Source organism: Panthera onca, chromosome F1, assembly GCF_046562875.1.
Source record: "Panthera onca isolate mPanOnc1 chromosome F1, mPanOnc1 haplotype 2, whole genome shotgun sequence".
Classification (NCBI taxonomy): Eukaryota; Metazoa; Chordata; class Mammalia; order Carnivora; family Felidae; genus Panthera; species Panthera onca.
In genome coordinates, this window is record NC_138355.1 from 6,006,456 (window position 1) to 6,027,951 (window position 21,496).

Genomic DNA, 21,496 nt, shown 5'->3' on the forward strand with positions numbered 1-21,496 from the left:
ACAGTATGCTGAGAGGCGCCTGGGTGGCTCAGTCTGTTAAGAGTCCGACTCCGGCTCAGGTCATGATCTCGTGGTTCGGGAGTTCGAGCCCCCGTGTCAGGCTCTGTGCTGACAGCTTGGAGCCTGCTTCAGATTCTGTATCTCCCTCTCTCTCTGCCCCTCCCCTACTCATGTTCTCTCTCTCTCTCTCTCTCAAAAATAAACTTAAAAAAAAGAAAGAAAGAAAACAGTATTCCAAGTGAAAGAAGCCAGTCAAAAGAGACCCATTACATGATTTCATTCAGTGTCCAGACTAGACAAATCTATAGAGACAGATTAATGGCTGCTGAGGGCGGGGGAAACAAGGGAACAGGGTTTCTTTTTGAAATGATGACAATGGTTTAAAATGGACTGAAGTTGGGGCGCCTGGGTGGCGCAGTCGGTTAAGCGTCCGACTTCAGCCAGGTCACGATCTCGCCGTCCGTGAGTTCGAGCCCCGCGTCAGGCTCTGGGCTGATGGCTCGGAGCCTGGAGCCTGCTTCCGATTCTGTGTCTCCCTCTCTCTCTGCCCCTCCCCCGTTCATGCTCTGTCTCTCTCTGTCCCAAAAATAAATAAAAAAAAAAAATAAAAAAAAAAAAAAATAAAATGGACTGAAGTAATGGTTGAATGTATCTGCGAAAATACTAAAAACCACTGTACGCTTTAACTGACTGAATTGTATGGTATGTGAATTACAGCTCAATAAAACTGTTAAAAAGAACTATTTATAATTAGATCTTAACAGCAATTTTTAATGAAGATCCCCTGAATATCACTGGCAAGTAATACAGAAAGGTAGAGATCACTCTTTCCTCCTACCAGCGGAAAAAAGTTTGGGAAAACGTCAGGAGCCAGTTACATACCAATGACAACTATTAATGTTAATTATCAAGGATAAGATCTAATGCTTTTATGAATAGAGCCAATTAAGACAAGTTTGTGATTTTTAGATCGTTTTTTACAACTGCTTCTGAGGGGCGCCTGGGTGGCTCAGTTGGTTAAGCGTCCGACTTCAGCTCAGGTCACGATCTCGCGGTCAGTGAGTTCGAGCCCCGCGTCAGGCTCTGGGCTGACGGCTCAGAGCCTGGAGCCTGCTTCTGATTCTGTGTCTCCCTCTCTCTCTGCCCCTCCCCCATTCATGCTCTGTCTCTCTCTGTCCCAAAAATAAATAAACGTTAAAAAAAAAAAATTTAAAACTGCTTCTGAAAGGTTTAGAATAGAGAATTCTCCATTTTAAAAAACCGGTTTCACAGTCTACCATTACCTAACTATAAGGATATCTATTTCCACAAAGAACCGTACAATGACAAGTGATCTAACATAAAGAAAGGAGCTTCTCTCTGCAGATGATATACGCATGTCTAATTCTCTCTAATCGACAAGCTTAAAGCATTGTTATACATTGTTAATACTTTCTATTATCACTGATCTCTGTGACCTGCCAGCCCTCAGTGACCTTCCCTTCTCTATCAAAGTAGTTTCTAGTAGGGTCCTTCTGGTTTGTAGACAACAGGTGCACCGCTCTTAAAATGGTCATATCACAGATAAGACTCCACTAGAAACAGAAATCAAGGTAAGACACAATATTGGCTGCTAACGTTTTGGTACCAGAATCAACATTCTGATGATCTCTGTATTATTAAAAAACATCACAAACGTCCTCATCTTTCCATTTTTGTCATTTCAAACTATGCCACGGGATCATCAAACATAACATTCTGATCAGATGAAGCTTATTTTTTTGGTTGTTCTAGCAGGATTTTATGCCTTTCATCATTAGCATGCTTAAAGTTGTAGCTGACAATCTGAACACCAAGCCTGCCGCTGAGTTTAATTAACATATTTAGAAAGAAGTTGGGGTTTTTTCCCCAACCTATAATTAGGGCTTGCTTTATTCTAACCCAACATTTGGCGTGTACTTTCATCAACCGGAGTCCGACATATGCCACATGATACTGTTTACTTGTTAGAAATAATCTCTCTCACAAATTTTACATTCAAGTAAATAAATGATTGAAAAGAAAAGACACACTCTTAAAATGCAAACTGCTTATTCAGCAAATCAAAAATGGAAATGTTGGCATTCAGACTTCAAGTTGGAAACTGGAGTGCCTCTGTGGCAAAGGCGAAAATCTGAGTTGACAGACTGAAAATAAGGTATTTTGGGACAGCTGAAATAGTGTTTCAATAAACACAGGGAGAAAACCAGCTATTTTGCTAAAAGCATTTAAAAAATATGGACATGCTTTCACAACAATATTTTTATACTGTATTTTCCTAAGTATTTAAGTGATATCTTTCACATTAAAATAACGACAAAATTTTATTTCTAACCGTTAACAGTCCATCGTTGTAGATCTTGCTTACTTTGGTCTTCCTCAGGGAAGCTATTTCAATGTCTTTTTTTTTTTAATAAATTTTTAACATTTATTCATTTTTGAGAGACAGAGCATGTGTTGGGGAGGGGTAGAGAGAGAGGAAGACACGGAATCCGAAGCAGGCTCCAGGCTCCGAGCTGTCGGCACAGAGCCCGACACGGGGCTCAAACTCACAAACCGCGAGATCATGACCTGAGCCGGACGCTCAACCGACTGAGCCACCCGGGCGCCCTTATTTCAATGTCTTAAACCATCTACTTCCTATCACAGACAGGTTTCCTCCAAGAGGTCCTCCTGATTCACTTGTTCTCACTCTCCATCTCCACAGTGTTTAGGTATGTAATTCCTACTGCTTTCTTAAACCTGCTTTTGTTGTCATTCAACTGCTCTCTATCATTAGAGTTAAGCTTATCTCAAAGTAATTTTTCAAAATAAAGGCATTATTTCCTCCACTCCTATTGAGATACTCAACAGGAGTACCTCACCTAAGAAAATAGGTAGAATATTGGGCAAACAGGGCTGGCTGAACAATGCTTTCACCATGAATGAATTTATAAAATTAAAATCTGTCCTACTCGGGCAAAACTGTGAAGCAGAAGTATTTCCTTAAACTTAGTCTTTTTTCAAAAGGCAATAAACTGAATGTAAAGAGCATACGACTTCCATAAGGCAGCCCCCACTCCCATTCCAACACCCAGGACACAAAAAATGATATTACATGTTGGTTTGGAATGCATCAGCTAAGGGGCACCTGGGTGGCTCAGTCGGTTAGGCTTCTGGCTTTGGCTCAGGTCATGAGCTCGCGGATCGTGGGTTTGAGTCCCGCACTGGGCTCTGTGCTGACGGCTCAGAGTCTGGAGCTGCTTTGGATTCTGTGTCTCCCTCTCTCTGCCCCTCTCCTGCTCGTGCTTTCTCTCAAAAATAAACAAACAAACATTAAAAAAATTAAAAAAGAAATGCATCAGTTAAGACATTAATGTTATTAAACATAAAGGGAAAGATGATTTACTTTATTCCGCATATTCTCATTATCTTCCTCCAATTGTTTCTTCTTAGTTTGCTTCGTTGGCCACTGCTACTCTACCCGATCTCGAAATACTGAAACTCCTCAGGGCTCAGTCCAGGGTCCTTTTCAATGCTGACTTTCACTAAGTGGACTCCGCTTACCTCCTGAATTGCACATCATCTAAATTCTGAGTTACAGAAAGAAAAACCACTTCCTGGCAGGCCAGAAGCCTAAGAAAATTTGGCAATCCTGAGGAATTCACCAAGATAGAGAGTTTCCTGGGCCTGGTTTCCAGACTTGTGAAAAGAAAGTAATAGAGGTAATTTTTTTTTCCCTTAAAATCTTTCCCTTTTTTTTTTTTTTAAGTTTGTTTATTTTTGAGAGAGAGAGGGAAAGCAAGCAGGGGAGAGGCAGGGAGAGAGGGAGAGACAGAGTCCCAAGCAGACTCCACATGGTTGGCGCAGAGGTGGCGTGGGGCTCGATCCCACGAACCACGAGATCATGACCGGAGTCGAAACCAAGAGCTGGGCTTAAGCGCCCACTGAGCCACCCAGGTGCCCCCAAACCTTTCCATTTTGAAATGATTACAGAGTCAAAGGAAATCGCATAAATAGTACAACGAGTCCCAGGTACCCTTCCATCCGGCGTCTCTACTGGTTACAACGTATTACGTCCAGGGCACAATAGCAAAACCAGGAAGCTGACGCTACTACTACGTTAATGTTCTGTCAGAGACCTTTCGGCTTTTATCCTTTTCTAATCTGTGCGTATTCCATGCGATTTTAGGCCACGTACAGACTCATGTAACCACCACCACATTCAAGGTGCACAGCTGTACTATCACCACAAAAGAGAACTGCCCCGTGCTGTCTCACTCCCCACTCTGCCTCTGACCTTGTCCCCTGGGAACCATCCATCGGCTTTCAACCTCTGTAGTTTTGGTAATTCAAGAATGTTAGGTAAGTGGAGTCATAAACAACATAACGTTCTGAGCGCCCATGCTCGTCACTCAGGACCGTCCGGGGCCGCCCAGGCTGCCGCGTGCTCCCAGTGCCGCGGGCCCACGGGGCGCCCAGCAGGTGGCTACCACGCCACCCGGGAGGGACTCGCGGGCCATTTCTAGTATTTTGCGGTTACAAACAAAGCTGCTACGAGTATTCACGTACAGGTTTTTCTGCAAATATGTTTTAAGTGTTCTCTGGGATAAATGTCTACAAACGCCAACGACTAGGTCACATGGTAAGTGCATGTTTACCTTGTTTAAACTTGCAAACTGTTTCCAGAGTGGCCAAACCATTTTACCTTCCTACCGGCAATGTGTGGGAGATCTCCTTTCTCCGCAGGGTCATCAGCGCTTAGTAGGACCGCTGGTCCGTGTTTTAGCGGTCCTAATACCTGCTCACTGGCCTGCCTCTCATGGTGGGTGTAGTTCGCGGTTTGCTAATGGCAAGGGCGCTGAACAGCTTTTTACGTGCTCACTGCCATCCGTATCTCCTCTTGGGCAAGGTGTCTCCTTGGGTCTTTCGTCCATCCTGTAACTGGACTGTCTGAGGTTTCTTGAGGATTGTGTTTCGAGTTCTTTATATATTCTAGACCTAAGGTGTACATCCTGTATGTGGTCTGCAAATATTTCCCCCCCTTCTGGCACCTGCCCTTTCGTCGGCTTACCTGGGCCTTAGAAGTGTGCGTTTTTAGTGCTGATGAAGTCCACTTGAGTAATCTTTGGTGTCCTAGGAACTCCTCACCAAGCCCTAGGTCCAGAAGATGTTCTTTGATGTTTTCTTCTGAAAGTTTTATACTTTTACGTTGAATATTTTTTTAATGTTTATTTTTTATTTTTATTTACTTACTTTTTATTTTTGAGAGAGAGCATGAGCGGGGGAGGTGCAGGTGCGGGGCACAGAGGGTCTGAAGCGGGCTCTGCGCTGACAGCACGGGGCCCCGCGCGGGGCTCAAACCCACGAACCTGACCCGATTGTGACCTGAGCTGGTCAGCTGCTCAACTGACTGGGCCACCCAGGTACCCCTATGTCATCTACTTGAATCCACGACCCATTTTGAACTATTTTTCACATTTGTGTGAGGCTGAAGGAAGTTTGTTTTTTTGCTTACGATTCCCGTACTGTTTGCTGAAGATGATCCTTCCTCCACTGAGTTGCATTGGCACCGTCGTCAAAATCAGCTGGAGGTAACTGCATACATTTCGGCCTGGGTTCTCCTTTCTACCTGGTGATCTGTGATGTCTACTCCTCCCCCACTACGCAGTGTCTTGCTTAAGGCAGCAACGTAGTAACTCTCAACGGTAGGTAGTTATTCTGACTACTTCGTCCTCCTTTTCCAAAATCATTAAAAAAATCATTTTAGCTACTCTAGTTTCATTGCATTTCCATGTAAACTTTGGAGTAAGCCTGTTTGTACCTAACAAATAAAAAATCTTTACTGCTCTAAAGGAAAAACCTGTGAGCTGTCGTAACTACTGAAAATGAAATGATGTTATTAAATTTGTAGCTAGGGACAGTCGCTTAGGGACAAGCCAGGAGCCTGAGGCCTAAACACAACTACCAACACAAGGGCAGGAGCTGGACTTATTGCAGGTGGAGAGCTCGACACGTACTTTCACCTGGATTTAAAAGAACAAGAAAACAAGAACCCTGCTGGGATTTTGACAGGCGCTGCATCGAACCTGCAGATCAGTTTGGGGAGAACGGACATGTCTAACGTTTAAAGCACCTCCATCAGCCTCGCTACCAACAACAGCTCTACTGCTGCCATGTTTCTTCTGTCCTCAGTCCCACTGCGTCCTTTCCCCGCCTCTTTAAAAGGGGAGGAGCTTGGGGCACCCGGGCGGCTCAGTCGGTTGAGCATCCAACTTCGGCTCAGGTCATGATCTCGAGGTTTGTGGGTTTGAGCACCACGTCGGGCTCTGTGCTGACAGCTCAGAGCCTGGAGCCTGCTTTGGATTCTGTGTCTCCCTCTCTCTCTGCCCCTCCCCCATTCATGCTCTGTCTCTGTCTCAAAATAAACGTTAAAAAAAAAAAAAAAGAAGTTTCAAGTTGCTGTAATCTCAGTGATAAATCATGTTTTGGAATCTAAGTTTAAAAAGCTTATGGGGGAACCAGAACAGTGCATAAGTCTGCTGGCACCGAGCTTAATGCTTGTTTTTACTACATCATGTTACTAGAAAATGTCTGTACTTTATGGGGTCAGTTTGTAAATCAATTTTACAACCTTCCAGAGTCAATCTCTGGGCTTCTTATTTCCATGTCCCCATTCCTGTCTCTTTCATCTCATAATTAACATCTCTGAAAACAGGTAACATAATGCCCTACAATGTGTTTTTAAAGTGTATTTCTAGACATTTCAAAGGAAGTTGCAATGTTCTTGACTGAAATCTCACAATGTGCTCAACACTCGTATGTATGATTTCATGATTCTTCTCATGCACTACTCTCCACTGCTCCTTTCTCCCGATGCATAAGTGAAGACAAAATTTTCATATGAAAATGTCTGTGCTGTCGGAAGACCAATAATGTATTTTATAGGTTTGGAAATAAATGTAGTTTGAAAGAGCACAAGGGGAGGGGCACCTGGATGCTTTGGTCAGTTAAGCATCTGACTCTTGATTTTGGCTTAGGTCATGATCTTACGGTTCGTGAGTTCAAGCCCCGCATCGGGCTCTGTGATGGCAGCACGGAGGCTGCTTGGGATTCCCTCTCTCCCTCTCTCTCTACCCCTTCCCTGTTCTCACACACACTCTCTCTCAAAATAAATCCATAAACATTTTTAAAAAATAATAAAATACAAGAACACAAGGGAAAAAAAGTATTTCCTTCCCCGAACACATCCAGTCTCCACTACTCCCTTTTTGTCTTCTCTAACTCCCTCTACTTGAAATTCATAACTATAAAACATTCTGAAATCCAGCAAAACATGAAAACTGATACACAGTTTACTGTAAAATCAACTTACTTAACACACTGTTTTAATCAAACACTACATTACCTAAAAGTATCGGTAACTTGATGGCTCCCAAGATCTAAAGTCTACAGCATGGTGTTCAAACGTTTCCACAACAGGGATTGAAATCTCTCTTCCTAAACTCCACATGAGCTCTTTTCTTCAGCCGAGTCACCTACCAACCCTTCTCTAGACCCGCCCTCTGCCCGCCTGTGTCCCTGTCTCCTTCATCCCTTGTTTCTAGAACGCCTTCCTCTCTGCCCACAGAAAGCCTTTTTATTCTGCAAAGTCCTACCAGTAAAGCATCCTTTTATGAGCAATATGATGTTATATGAACAGCATAAATTCCGGCATCAGCCTGACTTCGATTTTAATCCAGCCTATGCTAATTACCGACTCATGTCTCCGAAGCTGGGTTTCCCCATCTGTAAAATGGAACAACATCCATTTTAGATGACACCCAAATCATAGATTTATTGTCAGAATTAGAATAATACAGGTGAAGTCCGTAACACATAGTGAGAGCTAAATAACCAGTGGAAAAAACCATTAAGAATGGTTTTCTTAATGAACGGTAATCTTAAGAATTAAGATTATTTGTTTCTCTGAGTTCACTGTAATTTGCTTGTATAACCCAACAAAGAGTTCGCAATCTGGGCTCACTCCATCTCTTAAACTTTTGCCCTAAGTGATTATTTAACTTTTATTACTTTAGTTCTTATTTATGTCTTGTGTTTTGTGTCCCCAAACGGACTGGAAGCCTTTTCCAAGTCAGGACCATATGCTACACTCACTTAAAATTTTATGCAGTTTAGCACAGTGCTATTTATAAAAGAAGACCCCAGGAATATTTCCTAAGTAAAGCATCTACTAAAATACAATCTGTCCAGAAAATGAGAGCCACATTTTAAGAGGTACGTTAACCTAGCAGAACACGTCCACTGAAGAGTAAAGGGAGAGAGAGGAGGGAGAAGGCACAAGGTGAGGGTGAGGGTACTATGCGCATGTCAGATAGTGGGAGACAGAATGTGTACATAAGCCTTGAGAACACAAAACTACAGATATTTAGATGTTTAGCCTAAAGAGAAGACGGCTTCAGAAGGCATGGTAACAAGATGAATTAGATTACTGTATGTGGTTCTACAGCAAAACTAGGACCAACGATTAGGAGAAAAAGAAATTCAGCTTAACATAAAGTAAAATTCTATGACATCGGAGCTGTCCAACAATGAAATGAATGGGATTCATTTAACGTTAGGTACCTCGTAAAATTACACGTATTTAACAGAGCTCAGGGTTGAAATGCTTCTCAATGTCAACGTCAGAAAGATAGTTGTCAGGTAGAATGCTGTGTTGAGAAGAACTCTAAGACTGCACATACAGTCGGTGGGAAAGGGTCTTATGATCAGTTAAGAGTATCTATGTCACAGCCTGGAAGAAGGGCAGGTAACACAAATACCTCATATTTACTATCTCCAATCCAGAGGAATTATTTTCAAAAGTAATCATTCCTTATTGAGAATTTAGATATGAACTGGGTACAGTTTCACAAAACCCCATGAAACTAACATTCTTTAAATGTTCAATAAAATGATATTTTTAAAGTATTTTTAAATGAGTCCTCAGCTAGGACCTTGGGTTACTGTTTGAGCAAAGAAAGAAGCGCTTTGGTTCCTCATCCTGTAATTCGCTCTTGAGACCCTAATACCATCATAAAACACGTCATGTTTTACAATTTTCAAAGTATATTCATCTTTTTATTTTTAGTAGAATTTGTGACTATCAAATATCAATAGGGAAAAGCATATGAGTAGGCAAGAGCCACAGTGAGATCTGATGAATAGAAAAGTTTTAATCAAAATGATCTTCCTTTGGGGTGCCTTGTGGCTCAGTCGGTTAAGTGTCCAACTCTTGATTTTGGCCCATGAACGATCTCACAGTTCGTGGGATCGGGCCCCACGATGGGCTCTGTGCTGGTGGCACAGAGCCTGCTTGTGATTCTCTCTCCCTCTCGCTCTCTTTCTGTCCCTCCCCCGGCCACTCTGGCTCTCTCTCAAAAATAAATAAATAAACTTAAAAAACATTTTTTTTAATAAAAAATAAAAATAAAATGTGAGACTGCTCTTTAAGCTCTTCGCCTAAATTATTATGAGCTGTTCACAGAGAAAGAGACTTCTACCATGTGTCAACAGGTAGAAGAAGAATCCTAAATGAAAAATCATTTTGTAAACAGGCCCATTTTTATCATTCCATCTTACACCGCATACGATCAAACACACATCTGTAGGGAAGACTTTAAATCAATCATTACACCTGTCAAATAGTTTACAAAGACAAAATTCCTCCGTGGCCATCAAAAGCACCACGTTCCTCTAAAAACGTCTGCTTCCACACTCACGCAGCCCGCTGCTGCGTAAGGTCTTACCCACCTGTGTACGTAGTGCAGCTGATGAACGGAGTCGATTGCTATCACCATCTCAGCCAGGTAAAACCGAGCCATATCTTCAGGCAGTCTATCTTCAAATTTGCTGAGCAGAGTCAGCAAATCCCCACCAACATAATAATCCATCACCAGGTACTGGGAATGAGAAGAAAAAAGTAATCAAATAATAAGGGTGAAAAATTAATATATGTAATAGAACCCAAGGTCAAACAGCACTGGGGTCAAATACCGTTGTTGTTAATTAACAAGAAGCTGTGTGAGATGATCATCACAAAGCCCGTGTGCTTCCTGAGGCAAGAATATAAAGTTTTTAAAAATTGAGGCAGGGAACAACGAAGGATTACCATTGTTTTGTTGTTATACTTTGCCAAGTAACGACATCAAAAAGGAACATCAACATCATCGCCTATAACAGACCACAGTTTTATCAACGTTTCATAGAAGAATAAACATTTTAATTCACAAATGATTACAGTAATTCCGAATGCAAGACAGCCATGTATGTTGAATGATTCCTTTATCACCATTATTACGTTTTCCCTGTTTTCTCTTGGACTGGTAGCAACTTTATTAAACCGGCACTGGACCAGCATTTGGAAAGCACTCTTATACAGGATATAATAATTTCCACGATGTACATACTCCTCTTATTTCTGATAGTGCAGAAGTATCCAAACGGACTCTTCTTAGGTCTATATAAACAGAAGCCAAGTAATTTTAGGTATGGACTCCCACGAGTATGCGTATACGATACTGTGATTTATAGTAAGAAATACATACATTTGTTGGCACAAAGCTAGCTTTTGTTATTTACAAGAAACTCCTTTCAACCACACTAGTATTTATGTTGATGAGGTGACTTTTGCAAAGTCCTTGGGTAACCTAAGGACGGGGCTGGTCGCCAGGGGAACCAACTGAGATTAGAAGGTTGGCAATTTCTAGGGAAGGGCCGAGGCTAAATCCATCCTTAATGCTAATGACTTGATGGATCATGCCTATCTAAGGACGCTGTCCTAGAAACCCAAAAGGATGAGGTTTGGAGAGCTTCCAGGTCGGCCAACAAGTGGAGGTGCTGCGGGGCGGGGGCGGGGGGGAGGCTCCACGCCTCCCTCACCGTACCCAGCCTTGTGCACCTGCGTCACGGAGCTCCTCCTGAGTCCGGTGAGCTGCTCCAGCAGACCAACCGTATCTGAGGATTAAGTCGTGGTGATCTCCAACCTACCGTCCGTGAGTCAGAAGCACAAGTAATAACCTGAACTTGTACCTAGGGGTGAGGAGGGAGTCTTGTAGGACTGGACCCCTTAGCCTATGGGATGTGACACTACCTCCAGGTGGATGGCATCAGAATGGAGTTAAACCACAGGATACTCGGCTGGTGTTGCAGAAACCCACACATCTCATGTCAGAAGCAAAGCAGTACTGAGAAAGTACTGGGGAACGTAAGTGAAAACAAGTCTTCCCTTACCATAGGTATACGCCAAAAATGAAAAGACGAGTAGACACCAAAATGTTCACAGGGATTAGCTCTGGGTTGCTAGATTACCCATGGTGTCATAGACATCTGGTGTTTTCTTTCTTCTTTGTTTTAAAGTTTACTTATTTATTTTGAGAGAGAGAGAGGGGGAGTGCGAGCAGGGGAGGGGCAGAGAGAGAGGAGGAGAGAGAATCCCAAGCAGGCTCTGTGCCATCAGCATGAAGCCTGACATGGAGCTCAATCCCATGAACCACGAGGTCATGACTTGAGCCGAAATCAAGTCAGAGGCTTAACCGACTCAGCCACCAGGTGTCCCGCTTTTTGGTATTTTCTAGATTGCTTTATAAACACGTATATATGTGTGTGTGTGTTATAGTATAGTATAGTAATTTTATCGTACCATAGCATATCATATCATACATATTTTTTAGGTTGAGTGAAAACAAGACAGAGTGAAAAGATGATCTTTGTAGTCAGAGAAACCTGTATTCAAATTCTGACTCTGGATTATCAATGACTTTTGAAAAATAAATTAATCTCTTTGACACTTTATTCTCTCATCTATGTTATCTATGATAACGACACCTTCTTCTGAGTGTAGCACTCAGCATGAAGGACAGTAAACAGAAGATTCTTAAATGTCACTTATAACACCTTCAAGTTAAAATGCTTTTATCACTGAGAGGCACCTGGGTGGCTCAGTTGGTTAAGCGTCCAACTCGTGATTTCAGCTCAGGTCGTGATCTCACGGTCGTGAGATCAAACCCTGCTTTGGGCATGGAGCCTGCTTAATATTCTCTCTCCCCCTCTCCTTCTGTCCTCTCCCCTGCCTGTAGGAGCGCATGCTTGCTTGGTCCCTCTCTCAATAAATAAATAAGTAAAATTATTTTATCGCCAAATAAAGATATTACTTCAGTGATATCACCAAGTTGACATTTAAGATTTAAAGAGTCTTGAGAAAATTCACATTCTTGTCACTATACATTAAAATGATAAGCATGGGCAATTTTTATTAAATAAAAGCAACCAACTTCATTTTTTAAATCCTTGAAAATCAGAGAAACAATGCATTTCAAATTCTGGTCTATGGTTTACTTGCTATATTTACTAGACCTAATGTTTAACAGACCCTATCATGAAGATTAGAACAAACTAATATAATGAAACTCTTGGTGTAAATAAACATGTTGCTAGAAATGACGATGGCTGTGGAGAAGAAACCCACATCTACTTCTCTAAAGTTAAAGTACTTCAAGTAGCAAACACAAAAACTTTTCAAATAAAAAAGTCTGCTATTAAAACCGGAAACAAATGCTTACACACAGAAAGTTGTGAAACACAACTCACCCCTTCAACAAACATTCACCAGGTGCCAATCAGGATTTTTCCATCCCAAACTTGGAGAAAACCCCAGAGGATAAAAAGGCAAAAAGGTTCCTACATCAAAGGCTTTCCTGCCTCGACAGTGCACAGTAGCTGTTCTCACTACCCCAGGCTCCTCAGGTCCGAGCATAACCATCTACCAGAAAACTGCTGAAAAACATTCGTGTCAACATTTTTGCCACCCACGGTCACCTTCAAAGTCTAGGCTCCCTGTGTCAGCCTATCGCCTACTTTCACCCATAATCCGCTCTGTTCTTCCTCTTAATAAACCCCGTGGATCCCTTTCCTTCAGCCTCTCCATGTGCCTTATTGGACCTCTTCTATGATAAATACACCTCCTTGAGACAGCATACAAAATTATGAATACACAGGGGGGCCTTGCTGGCTCAGATGGTGGAGCGTCCGGCTCTTGGTTTCGGCTCAGGTCGCAATCCCGGGGTTGTGGGGTCGAGCCTCGCATCAGGTTCCACGCGGAGCATGGCACCTGCTTGGGATTCTCTCGCTCTCTCAAGGAAAATTTTTTAAAAATTATAGTACCTAATTATTCCTAGTTTCCCTTTCCTGCGGCCTGCTAAACAGAGTTCTGGCTCTGTCTGCTCGTATACTCTTCCCCTACCTTGCCCTCAGAGGTCAATTCACTGTTTCTAAGACAGAATTCAGCAACTGGAGAGAGCAATGAGCAGAAAACACAAAAGAAAATTCGCAAGAGAAAAGCGATGAGTTGAAAATGAACTATGCTCGCAGTCGGGTTTTGGTATCAGGGAGACAAGATGCGTTAGAAACGGCCAATAAAAGCCTCACATAGGAAAAAAAGCTCCTTTTGTCCGTAACACATACCAGCAGATCTCTCCAAGCGCTGCCCAGTCGTTCTTTTACGTGTTCCCCTTTGTTCAGGACAACATTCAACTGAATCACCAAGGTCCTGCTGCATCTACTTCCTACTGAATCTCCATGGAGTCCATCCACTTCCAGCCCCACCCACTTCCCCAATCCCCATCCAGGCCCCTGGCCTGTCTTGATGACATTAAGCTAACAGGTTTAGGGACAAAGTAAACAGCTTTCTATCTGATATATTATTCTGTAAATGACTTTGTTGCGAAAGGAAGACAGAATACAGAACAAGAGGGGAACACACAAGCTCATTCACAATTCCACAGCGAGGAAACACCCACTGGGCGCGCCCATCACTCCCCCCAACTGAGCCGCCACAGTGAGTAAGGGCTCCTGCCTTGACGGAATTTACAATCTAAAGGAGAAAAAAACACAAATCAGTGGGCAACTTCAGTGTCATGCAAATACCGTGACAGAAATAAGTGGAGGGTATTGCTGTAGGCCCTTAAAGGAAAAGAACCTGACTTTGAATCCCGTTCATTCATTCACTCGTCTAAAATGTCTTTTTGTACAAGGTGTGCAAACTATTCTCTTCAAGAGTCAATTATCTAAAACAAGTAATTAAATATCCATTCTTTCTTGTAATTAGATTGAAACGTCTCCTTACCATAATTTAGGATGTGAAATACACTTGGATCTGCTCTTGGGCCTCTATCCTGCTAAGGTTGTCTATTAACATGTCAGTATCATATGGCTCTCAGTGAGTAATTAGTAAAGTTTAGTATCTGGTAGAACAACTTCCTACTCATAAACTATCTTTAAAATAGTACCCAATATGGCCAAAATGCCTTTAAACAAGTTTAAGAAAAATATAGACTGAGAGGTGATGTTCGTAAGATAGGTCAAGGAGATAATAATCCTAACATAAAGGGCCCCCACCAGGGGTCAAGAAGAGGGCAAGCAATCCAGCAAAACTAGGCTGAGGCTATATTAACCATTAATTTGCCGAAGAGGAAGCACAATTAGCCAACTGACACACGGTCACAACCAGAGCAACAACGAAATCCATTTTGCACCAAGCAGGGAGTTGAAACGACACTGCTTTCTTGGGGTTGACACACTACAACTCTTCGGGAAAGTAACTTCCTGTACTTACTGAAATGTAAAAGGTGCGTACCCCTGGACCTGGTATTCCCACTTTTAGGAATACAGTCAATTAAAATAAGAACTCCAATATGTCGGGCATATGGACAAGTATATCTACCTCACGGCACTTTGATAACTGCAACAAGTCAGAAACAATACGAATAGTGACCAACAAGGAAACCATTAAACGGATCCATCCAACATGTCCATTCTGTGGAGTATACAGTCGCCAAAAAGAATAATTAAATATATATGCCCATGGGATCACTGAAGGACAAGAGCAAGCTGCAGAGTAACATGTACTTGGTTCTTACATTTCTAGACCTCTGTATTGTAGAGGGGAAAGAGCACTGCAGTTGACCGGTGATATCAAGTTCTGCAACGGGCCAAAGGTGATGGACCCAAAGTCAAAGGCAAATAGTTCATCCACACTGACAGGAAGAATGAGAACAGGTACAAATACGAGTAAATCTACACAGATACAGGGGAGGTGAAAGGGAACGTTCATGCTGAGACTAGAGCATGGCAAGTGGCAAGTTCATGCTTGAGTGACCAGTGCTTTCATTGTCTCCATGAAGTAGGAGTCCCAGTCTTCGGGCACAGGGTTATCTTTATAAGGTCCCTGTAGCAGACACAGGGATCACAGCTGCTGTCCCTGCCTTATGGCTGTGTAATCAGAGGCGTAAGAAGTTAAAACGATTTGCCCAAACATACCCTGGGTGGGAGGAAAACCAGAGCTCAGGGTTCTTGATCCTGAGATCAGCTTCTTTGTACTCAAAAGAGTCATCGATAAAAAACGGACTACACCCATGACATAAAGAATATGTGCAGGGTGCCAGAATACTAAAAAAGAAATTAAAGACACAGACGGAGTCTCTAGCAATCTTTCATCCCTCCAAAATAAACAGACCACTAGGCATGGCCAAAGCACACCATAAGATTTCCAACTCCGAATTTCTTAAAAAAAAAAAAAAAAAAAAAAAATCTTCATCTCAAATCTTGTGCTTATAAGAAACTGCATTCCAAAGAAACAATGCTACAACGTGTGAAAAAGCATACAATAAATGAACTGTGTTCCGGAGAAAGAATGTCTCCTAGAACAGATATACTTGTGGAAGTTTCCTTGGGGAGAAGAGGAAGTCCGTTTAGTCATCCTGCTCTCAGAGACATTCACAGTTAATCCTGGAGCCCACCCTGCACTCATCCTTCCGTGCCTTTTTCTAACAATTTCTGTCTTCAGCACAAACTGGTTTCCTGTAAAGAGTCTGGAGTTTGTATGACTAATCACCATCTAACATTTAAATGCCTCTCATCCTGTAAACAGTTGACAAATGCTAATTCAAGAAGCAGAATTTTTGTTTTAAATATTTCCCTGACTTTTTTTCCCCCTCCAGGATAAAAGAACTAAACAGGAAACAGCGGACAAGAAGGTATGAAGAAGACACAAATTTCACGGATTCATAATATTCTAAATGACATCCAAGTGATAAGAATTGCATGTGACAGTGTTGATGCAACTAAGCAGGTTTGTGTTTAAGGAGTTTTTTTTTTTTAAAAAGGGTCTAATCACATTTTAATATCATTCATTAAGTTACACCAACTTATATGAAGCAAATAAAACACATATATGCTATGACTCTATGTAATTTTTTCATCAATTGGCCGTAGAGATATTTGAGCAGGTTATACGTGAGACTGATGGCTTTCTTGAATCACACAGCACTACAGACCAGGTTCCTTATGTGGCTACCTCCGGGCTAACAGTTATTTTGGAAAAGAACTGTGTAATAAAATTTCCTTTCTGGTATCTAAGACTAGGTTTGCCAACATTTCTAAATGATTTTATTTTCTAATATTTTATAAATATTCAAAAGAAAGTCTTTGATGATACCCAAGGTAATTTAGGACTTGTACTCTTGAGACTAACCCAGCACAAGTTTCCTCTCAGCTAAGAAAAGTTACACTGTAACTTTCATTCTAAAACTATATTTTCTGTAGTTTTATTCTATGACTATTATTCTAAATAAGGGCTGATATATATAGGCTATTTCTCACCAAGAAATTAATGAGTGATGTGTATATATATATGTGTGTGTGTGTGTGTGTATGTGTGTGTGTATGTATGTGTGTGTGTGTATATAGACTATTTCTCACTGAGATATTTCTCACCGAGAAATTAATGACTGATATATACAGACTATTTCTCACCCAGAAATGAAAAAACAATTCTAACGTCAAAAGCAAAGGACACATAGAAGACTAACCTCAGAGGAGACAGAATAAGTCAGGCTTTTTGTCAATGAAAATGAGGCAAAATGTTGCTATACAAAATTGGGTATTTGGACACTCCGGTTCTGTACCTAAAAACTTCTATGTTTATAACGAAATACAGAGTTTTAAGCAATCCCTGAATCCACAGTGTTGCACCTACCTATAACAGAAAGCATGGTCATTGGTGGATTTATTACCGAAAAGCTTTCAAAAATCCATCATGATGAACTGCTGTAAGTTTGCTAACCAAATACTTGATGTGTGTTTACTCTTAGAAATTTTGCCGACAAATCTGTGTAGATTATATTTGCACTGACACGTTCATTGTGAAAATTTCACAGAAGTATGGCTAAATCAAGTCAAATATAATCCCACCCAATTTAACAGAACTAACATATGCAAAGCTCTCCACCACGACTTTTAAACAATTCTGACTAAAACCCACAATAATAAATACGATTTATATGACGGTTCAATACATATCATACAAGAAATAAATGTCACGAAACAATAATTCCTCTTACTGCCTGAACTCTGTCATTTCCTATTTTACTTAATTTTTTTAAATGCTGGCTGTAACCCTTACAGTGATTTTATGATCCACCAATGGGTCACAATCTGAAGTTTGAAACACACTATTCCATTCTGCAAGCGCGTAAGGGATATAAAGACAAGATGTGGCCTAAATCAGACGAGCTCCGTGACTACTAAATTACACAAACTTTTAATTATATTTTTGCTGAAGATAGCAGGGCTCATGTCACTTAAGTCAAAGATGTATATATACATATGTTACTCGGATAACGACAGCACTAAGAAAGAAGGTAACGCTAAAATGAAATGAGAAAGATGAATTCAAACTGGGAATTCTGGAGACGACTTTTAACACACAGAATCTGAGCACAATCTTGCAGTATTAACTGGACTTCACCGGGACGAGGGGAGAACGGGCACTAGGACAAAAGGTACCAGGGACAAGGGCCATGAAGGCACAAAGTAGAATACGGATGGCCAAGAGAGGCGCTATTCCACTGAGGCAGAAAACCAGGGTTTGTGGGCGGGCACGGTATTTCCGGTTTACCTTTTCTCTCCGACCACCACGGTGCAGCTGACGTCACTGCGAACCATCTCCCTCCACCTCAACCCACTCCCCCTTCATTAGATTCAATGGGGCAGAATCCCCATCTCTCTCTCTCTCGCTCTCTCTCTCTCGCTCTGATCTCTGACCGTCTGCAGGAGTCTTCTCCGTGCTGGGTCCCCTGTCTCTGTCCTCTCCAGGCGAACCCTCCTCGTTTATAAGCACTAGGCAGTCATTCTCGTCTACTACTTGTATTCGCTGTGATCTACGAAGAGGAGGGGGCCGCCCATTTTTTCCTGTAAAGGGCCAGACAGTAACCACTTCCGCTTGTAGGCCAAGAGGAAAAATCAAGATATATAATAAGATAGAAAACCAATCTCCACACATTTTTATTAGTACAAGTCAAAATAAAATAACTGAGTGTGAGTTTCGTGATACAGGTGTACTAACAGAAAAATGGAATTCTTTATGTGGTGGAGGGGGGTGTAACAGTTTGTTTAATTGGGGCTCAGAGTCAGTGTTCCTCATCATCCGGATCTAAAGCTAACGGCCCTCTGCAAATGCTGATCTGTAACGAGACGCTCGTACGTCATCTGTGAAAATGTCTTCACAAAGATGGCTACTGGTATCAATTCATGAGCAGATGATTAAGTTTGTTTATTTTCTTGAGAAAGATGGAAAGCACGTGGGAGAGGGCAGAGAAAAAGAGGGAGACGGAGAATCCCAAGCAGGCTCCGTGCTGCCAGCACAGAGCCCAACGTGGGGCTTGAACTCATGAGCCACGAGAACATGACCTGAGCCGAAACCAAGAGTTCGGACGCTTGACCGACGGAGCCACCAGGCGGCCCTCGTGAGCATATAACTTTAACTGAGCATGCTCCTCGCTTGGAAGGCCTTTGCAGAACGCTCTGGGACTGTCCTGCTACTTGTGTTGAAGCAAGTCATTACACAGCAGATTAATCACTTCTAACTAAAGGTTAGGTGAAGTTCTCAATTGCCGCTAAGTGGGTTTTGAACTCGAGGCAGCTCCTTAGCACTTAAATCAAATCCCCAAAACTGGTCCTAACTGTAGCTGGAGCTCAAAAGGTCTATCTGATACAAATTTATGTGGAAACGGAGACCTCGTTTCCTTTTACTTTCGACAGCATGAGAATTAGATAAAGCAGCTTGACGTTACCTGTGATTCAAACAACGTTAAATGTCAAAATGTCCCCGTAGTGTAAGTTTTACACGTAAGTGCTGGGTTGTCTTATAATTTGGGGTTAAATTTATCCTAAAACATGTCAAGTCTACAGGAGAAATGCATTTCAAAGCTATTCAATATTCTCTAATAACGGCTGAGGGTGGGGCTTTTTGTTCAGAAATGTTTCAATCTTGCCCTCTGCCACAAAGTGTTAACACCGCAAAAGCACTCAACAAATGTACAGCAGGTGAGGACACGCGGCTGTGGCTTCTGACAAAAATTCACGAACACGGTAACCGTTGTTTCCATGACACCGAATAAAGTTGACCGGGGATATTACTGGCTCAATAACAAACGACAGATTCAAATACTTGCTGCCAGCTACCTGCCGATTAAGACGACAAAGGACGTCCACGGGCTTTAGGCGCCTGATATTTTACATTATGTGTCAATCTGTCCACACACATTTCCACTGCTCTCCACCGCAATGCATCTTAACAGAGGACATTCAGGTTGTACCAAAGTAGTATCTTCTCGACTTCTCCGAAAATACTATGGACTATAATTATTCCACACAAACTATTAACAAAGGCTGATTCGTCAGGGACTTCAAACTCAGCCCCGACGTGTCAACTAACAACAACAGAGCGCAATCTGTAACCTCTTTCAACTCAAGAGCCAAAACCAACCACTCAAAATCGTTTCCAGGTTTGTTTTTTTTTTTAATTTTTTTAACGTTTATTTATTTTTGAGACAGAGAGAGACAGAGCATGGACAGGGGAGGGTCAGAGAGAGGGAGACACAGAATCTGAAACAGGCTCCAGGCTCTGAGCTGTCAGCACAGAGCCCGATGCGGGGCTTGAACTCACGACCGCGAGATCATGACCTGAGCCGAAGTCGGACGCTTAACCGACTGAGCCACCCAGGCGCCCCGTTTCCAGGTTTTCAAATCAACCACTGATGCTGTTCCCACTGCCCCCCATTCTTTTTTTAAAATTTTTTTTTTCAACGTTTTTTATTTATTTTTGGGACAGAGAGAGACAGAGCATGAACGGGGGAGGGGCAGAGAGAGAGGGAGACACAGAATCGGAAACAGGCTCCAGGCTCCGAGCCATCAGCCCAGAGCCTGACACGGGGCTCGAACTCACGGACCGCGAGATCGTGACCTGGCTGAAGTCGGACGCTTAACCAACTGCGCCACCCAGGCGCCCCAACCCCCATTCTTTAAGCAACTGTTCTCACCAAGGCTAACAGTCTGAGGCAAGTTTATTTTCTGTGAGCACGTCTCTCTGCGGCCACACACCTGATTTAATTAACCTGACGCTGGTAAGTGGCTTTCCTGCCTGCCTGACAAATGAGCCGTCAGGAACTCCCTACGGTTGCTGCAGCCTTTTCATGTTTCATTTCTGTGTCGAAATTCTGCGGTGAAAAGGTATTGTTTTATATTTGGTGACCTTCCTGACGGCTGCCTTCCTGTGGGCTGGGAATGCCGCGACCCGAGCTCAGAGCTCCCTGTGCAACACGGACACCCGCATTCTAGGACAGCAGTGGTGCGGCGCCCGGTCACATTGGGCTGCCGTTTGGGTCGTTAACAATCTCATCCGCACTCCGCTTGCCTGAAAAGCACAGTACGTAAATTTGCACGTGCATTCTTCCCAACAGGAATCATAAAACGTCACGGTACAGCGATACGTATTGCGTTAGAAATGCTATCAAGTTAGGGCGCCCGGGGGGCTCGGTTGGTTAAGCGTCCGACTTCGGCTCGGGTCATGATCTCACGGTTCGTGGGTTCGAGCCCCACGCCGGGCTCTGTGCTGACAGCTCGGAGCCTGGAGCCTGCTTCAGATTCTGTGTCTCCCTCTCTCTCTGCCCCTCCCCTGCTTCCGCGGTCTCCCTCACTCTTTCAAAAATAAACAGACGTTAAAAAAAAAGAGGAAAGGCTATCAAGTTATAACCGTCACTGTGATTTGAAGGCTGCCGAGCAGCTGTGCAAAGCATCGCGACTCACGTGTACATACGTGTCACCGTGTGTCACCGTGCCGGCCGCTGTCGCAAGAGGCCAACTCCTCTGCCCTTGTAGTGCAAAAGCAGCCACTGACAACATACACATCGGCAGGCATGGCCGCGCTCCAACAGAACTTTATGGACACTGAATTGTGAATTTTATGGAACATTCACGGGTCACAAAATATTCTTCTTTTGACTTTTTTTCAAGTATTTAAAAATGTAAAAACAATTCTTAGCTTGCAGGCTGTACAAAAGTAAGTAGGGGGCGAAATTTGAGCTGCAGGCCATAGTTCACTGAAAACTGATCCAGAAGAGGAAGA

General features: G+C 42.6%; 1 protein-coding gene across 16 annotated transcripts in view; it reads right to left on the reverse strand.

The window, feature by feature from the left end:
- The window catches only part of CDC42BPA (CDC42 binding protein kinase alpha), a 322,044-nt gene that overhangs the window by 186,340 nt on the left and 114,208 nt on the right, over window positions 1-21,496 (reverse strand). For all 16 annotated transcript variants that reach the window (XM_078441190.2, XM_078441187.2, XM_081791830.1 and 13 more), the window contains one exon: window positions 9,790-9,938. In XM_078441190.2, the coding sequence (XP_078297316.1) occupies window positions 9,790-9,938 (149 nt within the window). The remainder of the gene's footprint in view (window positions 1-9,789; window positions 9,939-21,496) is intronic.